General features: G+C 66.2%; 4 protein-coding genes across 4 annotated transcripts; all 4 read right to left on the reverse strand.

Moving 5' to 3' along the window:
- Positions 1-756: 756 nt before the first annotated feature.
- On the reverse strand, positions 757-1685 carry MNEG_12200 (40S ribosomal protein S8; the record flags this gene model as incomplete). Its single annotated transcript, XM_014039325.1, has 3 exons — positions 757-943; positions 1125-1197; positions 1682-1685. 3 exons carry the CDS (start codon positions 1683-1685, stop codon positions 757-759), a joined length of 264 nt encoding a protein of 87 aa, XP_013894779.1.
- A 1296-nt stretch (positions 1686-2981) lies between these two features.
- MNEG_12201 (hypothetical protein) lies at positions 2982-3377 on the reverse strand (the record flags this gene model as incomplete). Its single annotated transcript, XM_014039326.1, has 1 exon — positions 2982-3377. The coding sequence occupies one exon, from the start codon at positions 3375-3377 to the stop codon at positions 2982-2984; it is 396 nt and encodes a 131-aa protein (XP_013894780.1).
- Positions 3378-3708: 331 nt separating this feature from the next.
- On the reverse strand, positions 3709-4374 carry MNEG_12202 (hypothetical protein; the record flags this gene model as incomplete). The annotated part of the gene is made up of 1 exon (XM_014039327.1): positions 3709-4374. One exon carries the CDS (start codon positions 4372-4374, stop codon positions 3709-3711), a length of 666 nt encoding a protein of 221 aa, XP_013894781.1.
- Positions 4375-5659: 1285 nt separating this feature from the next.
- On the reverse strand, positions 5660-6556 carry MNEG_12203 (hypothetical protein; the record flags this gene model as incomplete). The annotated part of the gene is made up of 1 exon (XM_014039328.1): positions 5660-6556. One exon carries the CDS (start codon positions 6554-6556, stop codon positions 5660-5662), a length of 897 nt encoding a protein of 298 aa, XP_013894782.1.
- Between the last annotated feature and the right edge of the window lie 618 nt (positions 6557-7174).

A 7174-nucleotide genomic window follows, 5' to 3' on the forward strand; every position in this document is an offset into this window, starting at 1 on the left:
GGGCCGGGGCGGGTTGCGAGACCAGGCGGGGTGGATGTGGTGCGCGTGGCAAGGGTGCTCTGGCCGTGCGCGACAGCGCTAGACGGCACGCCTAAGTCAAGGAGTTGAGGAGACAAAGAGGCAGACAAAATGTTTTGGGGGAGTGCTCAGATTCTATGGGTGTAAGAGTGTCATCCAGCACCGCAAGGGCGTCTCAGGACGAGGAATGTTTAACGTCACTGCACCACCAAAAACAAGCCTGGCCGAACCGCGACTGCACGCGCGGCTTGGTGTTCAACAAATGGAGACCATCAGCGACCGGGCGCCCCGGCCGAGGCAGGTTGTGGCACCAGCTGGGAGGGGGTGCCCGTGGGTGCCCGTGGCGGGGGTGCACTGGCCGTGCGCAACAGCGCTAGACAGCACGCCCAAGTCAAGGAGTCCAGGAGACAAAGCAGCAGACACTGGCTTTTTGGGGGGTGCTCAGATTCTATGGGTGTAAGTGTGTCATCCAGCACCGCGAGGGCGTCTCAGGACGAGGAATGTTTAACGTCACTGCACCGCCCAATAAGTAGGCCGGGCGCGCGGCTTGGTGTTCAAACCAAATGGAGACGATCAGCGACCGGCTGCCCCGACCGCGCCAAACCCGAGGGCTGCGCTGCGCCGCTGTGCTCTGCGCGGCGCTGGCGCAAAGGCCGAAAGAAGCGCACGGCCTGCGGGTGCCTGCACGCCGCGCAATACCGCCGCAGAGCGGCTCACGCACACCAACACAACCGCCACTCAAGAGGGCTGCCAGCCAGGGCACTGCCAAGAAACGTAGCGTCGCCGCACCTCGCTGCCCCAGGAGTAGTTGCCGTGGTCCAGGCGCAGCGCCCTGAACTTGGTGTTGCCGCCGCGCGTGCGCACGGTCCTTACGGCCACGTGCGAGCTGAGCTTGGTGTTGGCGGGCTGGCGGCCGAGCTCATACCTGGAGTGCGGTTCGCATGGCGTGAGGGAGGAAACGGTCACGGGCCGGGCGGGGCGGGCTGTCCCTGCTGCGGACCGGTTGCGGCCTGGGCTTGAACAGAGGCCACGAGGCTGGCCTGTTGCCGAGTCCCATGCAGCCTTGCCCGCCGCTGGCCGCCCGCCGGCTGCTTCAAGGCGCTCACTTCTTCTTCTTACGCCAGGCCTTCTGGCGACCACCGGTCGCCCTGCGCTTGTGCAGGCTGTCACGGCTGATCCCTGTGAAGGGCAGCAAATGCGGCAGGCGGGGCGACGTTTCGATCCTGCACGAGATCGACCACTCCGCGGCTGCCGCGCAGATGCCAACCACCTCTTGGACAAGCTGGGCGGCTGTGATGTTGCACACAGGTCCCGAGCTGGCCAGCAGCACCAACAGCAGCAGTGCGCCTGCTGCTGTGGTACGGCGGCGGCTCCCTGCACTGCCACGCCCGCTGCAACTGTGGTGCCTGGCGCCAGAAATGCCTCCCGGTTCACTAACTCCAAACAGCAGAACTCTAAACAGCGGCTGCCAAGCTCCGTCGAGCGCCTTCTCGGCCGCCCTGTCCTGCCTCGCCACCAGCATCCCCGCCGTGCCATAACGCAACAGAAGCTGTAACACAAGGTCATTTGCTGAACATCATCGAGCGCGCCGCACGCCCGCAAGCCGCTGCACCGAGCAGGGCAGCCTGTCTGCGGCCACACCTCGACTCCAGGTTCAACTCACCCATGACTGCAGCTGTGTGCTCCTACGTCTGCACGGAAAGAGGCAGGAGCATGGGCCCGCAAGGCTCAAGAAGCCTCCCGCCCCCCGTAGACTTCCGCTGAGAGGAGAGGGCAATGTGCCGGTATATCTCGCGTGATCCTAGTTCTATGAACTCAAGTGTCTTTATTAATATACCTCCGCGCCAGTGGTACACCAGATCGCGGCCAGTGACTATAAATGAACCGCGGCGTCCGGATGGCTGCATGTGGAAGCTGTATGAAGTTTCTTGTGGACGTGAGAGTGGGCCTGCATGCCGCAGTGCCCGGCTGCCAAATTGGTCACCTGCCCGGTCAACACCTGATTGATGCGCACCTGGCCCCTGCCAAATGTGCATAACCGATGCTGGTGCGTTTCCGGAAAGGGCTGTGTGCTGACAATAGCAGCAATGCAAGGGACGTGCAGTCGTGAAACATTGCGCTGCCCGCCCGTTGCACACACAATGGAGGGAAACTTGCCTCCATTCATCGTGCAACACAGAGCAGTGACACCTTGCAGAACAGTCATGTGAATTTACACATAGGAAATCATGTTGTGAACACCTCGGCGCAACCAAGCACTGCATATCGGTGCATCATGGTGCCGGCTCGAGTCGCATGCACGTGCGTTTGAGCATCAGTGTTTAGTGTCGCGGTTGGATTGTGTCGGGCGCAGGGCTCTGGTCAGTCATGATGTGGGGATTATCATAGGGATGCGGATGATAGGCACGCTCTGGTGATTGTGGTGAAGGGCATGCATGAATGCTTAGATGCACGGATGGATGTATCAGATACATCCATGCATGCAGATCGCGCGCTACATACGGCAAAATCCAAGGTGCAGGAGGGTGGCGCCCAGGCAGGAGAGTGAGCGATTCGACGCGTCGGATACGGATGAATGCGGGGCAAGACAGCAAAGCCATCCTAAAGCAATGGACACCAACAACATCTGACACAGGAGAAAAACAGACTTGCGCCATGGCGTCCATCGTGGAGTCAACGCTGCCGTATTGCGCGATTTCGCGCAGGTGCAGGCCCTACGTATTGCTGGAATCCTGACACAACCAGGCAGGTGCCAACGCATGGATTTGGGACACGCCTCACACACCAGCTGCGACATGGGCCGTCTGGGCCACTGCACGCCAGAACAGCAAGGGTGCCACAGCCCCATGCCTGCGGCATGCGAAGAGCATCAAACCACCCTAGAAGTGGCAAGAGGAGGCTGCCGGCACCGGCTGCATTGCTTCAATCGCAATGAGCGTGCACCCGGACTAGACGGCGCCCTCTCAAACCTCCTTGGAGCCCAGAACAGCCGGGGCGTGAGCCTTCAACTGCACCGCCACTTCGATTTGCTGGGCCTCGCCGGCCCCTGGCCCGCTGTCGGGCGCTTTCGGCATCCCTTCGATCCACCTGAGGCGGAAAGGGCACAGCCCCAGCAGGCGCCGCGGCGACTCCCTCACGACGAACTGGTAATCGGGCGTCGACGCCTGCGCCGCAAACGCCCTCAGCTGATGCACAGAGTACGCGCGCACGCAGGACGCGAGCCCGTCGTAGGCGGCCACGAACGGCGCCGCCGGCAGCGCAGCCGCGAGGCGCAGCAGCTGGCGGCCGAGGCGGGGCGGGCGGGCGGTGAAGGGCAGCAGGAAGGGCACGGCGACGCTCTGGGTGAGGGCAGCGAGCATTGTGATGGGGTGGCGCTCCACAACCTGCTTGCGTTGGAGGTGGGGGTGCGTTCATATGTTTGCGTTAGGGTGCCTTGTATGGTGAGTGCTGCGGTCCATTAAGTCATGAAGTGATGCCCTTCTGTTTGTGTGCATTCGTTGCATGCATTGCTGGAGGAATTGTGGAAGTGGTTGCGCGTACATATGCGCTACAGAGCATGTGCAGGCATGTGCATGTGCAGGTACTAAATAGGGGCAGCCGCGGTGGCAGCTGCAAAGAGACCAGCCCCATCAGCCGCACCGCGGAGCAATACTGCATAGGCATAGCCCTGCACCTCTACGCAAACCCCTGTCAGCGCAGGAGCGCCCCGGCCTCGGGGCCGCCCGCGCGCTGCGCACGCACCTCGAACGCCGCAAATGGCTGCCCCTGCCGCGCCGCATCCGCCAGCACCCGCAGCACCAGCAGTGGCGCCAAGTGGTGCAGGCTATTGAAGAGCGTCCGCACCCCGCCGCACAGCTCAGGCGGCACGTCGCCCGCGTCCACCGCCGTAATCACGCCGCGGCAGGCGCCGGGCGGCAGGCGGCGCTCAGCGAGCGCGAACGCGGCCGCGTTTGGGTACAGGTCGGTGAGCACGACCTCGTCGACCGGCCCGAGAGCGCCGCGCGCGACGAGGCCGATGAGAGGGCCGCCGCCGCCGCTGCAGAGGTCGATGATAACCCTGCGCGGCGGCGTCGGCGGCGGCGGGGTCGGCGGCGGCGGCGGAGCTGCGGCGGCGTGCGCGCCGTCGCCGCCCCTTTGGTTTTCGCAGCCGCCATCCAGCTGCTCCTGCTGCTGCTGCTGCTGCTGCTGGATCTGATAATCGGCAAACTGGTCGAGCAGGCGCCGCAGGACAGGGCCGGCGCCTTGGCACACCCGGCTGAGATCAGTCATCACTCGGAGGTAGCCGGTCACCGCATCCCGCAAGAAGCTGGGGCAGCGCGGGCTGTCCATGATCTCGGGCATGTTGATGCGCGGCATGCTGGGCGCGCTGCGATGGCGCGGCGGGACAAAGTGGCGCGCTGGCAACGTCGGGCTTGGGCCCGCTTGACGCTGAGGTGGACACGACGGACAGGCCCTGAGTTGTCTTCCAGGATCGAAAGGGAGAATCAAGAAGTGTACACGCTGTTTGTGACGTTGGTACTTGCAACGTGAGGCAGCTAGGGATGTCGAGTGTTTGAGATCAAGTTAGTTTTCCGTCTGGCAGTGATTTTTGAACTGATCCGATTGGCAGAGGGTTCATGAGCGCACACGAGGACATTGAAGCCTTCAAACTACATCGACTAGCCCTGCACAATGGGCTCAAAGCGCGCCTCAGGCGCAGCTGCCCCATGGGCCCCTATTCCAAGGGCAGTGCCTTGGCCTACGGTACCGTTCCTGTACCTTCTCTGCGCTCACCTACGCTCTGCCAAAATTTGTTGTAATCTTATCACTTACATGGTATGTGGCAGCTCGCTTGGCTTGATTGCCACAGATATCAACGCCGCGCGACACAAAGACTCCTGAGTCGCCCAGCTGCAGGGGGGCCTGGCAGTCCGGGAGGCATGGTGGAAACACACCAACAGCTCACTGACGCACGCGGCACAGAATTAATGTACCTGAGCATTCATGTCAAAGGCACAGCATGTGGCATCAATGCATTTGGTTTGCTTGGACGCGCACCCTCGCAGCTTTGGGTGGCATCTCGGCTATGGCCCAGCGGCCTGCGCCACAACCGCTGCACTACGGCATGCACGTAGCCGTCCACAGCGCCTGGGACGCCGCTGCCCTCAAGGCTGCGGCCGTGCGCAAGCAGGCGCGCGTCTGCCTGCCGCGGAGCGGACGCACCCAGGGGTCCACCGGCGCGGGGCTGCCAGCTGGTGCTGCCTCCTGCGACCTCGATGCCCCTTGGGCCCAGATGCGAGCCCTGCGCTCATTTCAAGCTAGCTATTTGGAGTGCCCATCGGCGGTGCCCTAGTTTACAGGTTTGCAAGCATACGGTGCGGTGAGCAAAGTGATCTACATGAGTGCTGCGGCATGCGTGGCAGATCATGCGCGCGCGCTGGGTCAAAGTGCCAATGTCGGGACAGGTGAAGGGAAGGCAGCCTAGCATACAGTGGACGCGCATACAATCGAGGCAGGTCAGAGAGCGACACAAAATCGCGCATGTCACGCACTACGCAGCTCCGTACAAGGCAGTGAGCTGCTATCAATCAGGCAGCCGTCGCTCTGTCAACCAAATGTGGGCCAGGTTGATGGTGGGCGGGCAGCCACGGTCGGCGCCAAGTCAGAGCAGCAGCGCCGTGATGCAGCCGGCTGCTGCTACATGGCCGTCGGAACGCCCCCTCAGAATAACCCGCGCCCCGGCCTGCAGCCACTCCGGCCGGTGCACAAACCGGAACCGCACCGTCGCCACGCCCGGCGCGGCGCGCTCGCCTGGCCCCTCAGGCGCCAGCCCCGCGGCTCCGCCCGGCGGCGCCTGAAGCAGCGCGGCGGCGGCGGCGACAGCGCGGGGCAGGGGCGAGGCGGGGGCGCCGCCGGCGCCAGCGCGCCCGCCGGGCTCCCGCATCTCAATAACCCGCGCCACCTGGCGCACGCTGTTGCAATGCACCACAAAGCAGTGCTCCCCCGGCTTCCGCGCGCCGCCGCCCTCGCCCCCGCGCCGCCGCCGCCCGCTACAGCCTTCAGGAGAGCCGCCCTCGCCGCCGCCCTCGCCGCTGTCCCCGCAGGGCGGCCAGCGGCCGGACAGGAGGCCGCGCGGGGGCCAGTGGCCGCCCAGCAGCATGACTGCGGCCTCAAACTCCCAGTGCGTGCGCGGCGCCGCGCAGCCGCCCAACAGGACCCCGCCCTTCCGGGCCTTCGAGGGGGAGCCCCCTGGCAGCCCGCCCCTGCCCCAGCCGGACGCGCCGGCCGGCGCGGAGCGCGCGCAGCCGGGCCCGGCGGCGGGGCCGACATGGGGCGCCGGCGGCACGCGCATCCGTGACGCCGCACGCGGCGCTGCTGCGGCAGAGGCCTCCGCGCGGGGAGCACTGTCCGAAGGCAGGCTGATCGTGCGCCATGGCTGTGCCACGCCGAGCCCGCACGCGGGGCTCCCGACCGCGCCGCTGCCGCCGCCGCCGCCGCCTGCGGCGCGGCCGTTCGGGGCGGCCAGGGGGGCGGCCGGCCCCAGGTCAAAGCCGCCCATCAGGTCGAATTCGTCGTCGTCGTCGCACCCGCCGCCCCCGTCGCTGCCGCTGCCGCTTAGCAGGCAGCCCGCCAGCGCCTCCGCCGCCGCGTCCAGCGCGTCGGCGGCGCCGAGGCCCGCGCCCGCGCCGCCAAAGGGCGCGCCGCCGCCGCTGGGAGCTGAGCAGAAGCTGCCGCCGTAGTCTCGCCGCAGCTCCAAAATCTCCGCCTCGATCTGGGACCGCTGCCGCGCCGCCGAGTGCAGCTCCCGACACCGCCGCGCCACCGCCGCGGCCGCCGCCTCGCGCCCCTCGTTCCCCCCGCCCGCCGGCGACGCCTCGAGCGCGAGCGTCGCCGCCTGCCCCGGCCGCACGAGCCGCACGGGGACCTGGCCCCTGTGGATGCCCGTCACCACCGCCGGCGCGAAGCCGCCGCCCGCGGTCGGGCCCCACAGCAGCCGCTGGCCGAGGGAGATCGAGCCCTGCACGCAGATCCCGCAGGCCACGGCCTGACCCTCAACGTCAAAAGTGTGAAACACCTGGAAGTGCCCGCCGCCCTCCACCAGACGCCCCCCGCCGCCGCCACCGCCGGCCGCGTCCGCAACCGCCGGCGGGCTGCTGTCTCCGGAATCTGCGGCGGC

The sequence above is a fragment of the Monoraphidium neglectum genome (genome assembly GCF_000611645.1).
Source record: "Monoraphidium neglectum strain SAG 48.87 unplaced genomic scaffold scaffold03118, whole genome shotgun sequence".
NCBI lineage: Eukaryota > Viridiplantae > Chlorophyta > Chlorophyceae > Sphaeropleales > Selenastraceae > Monoraphidium > Monoraphidium neglectum.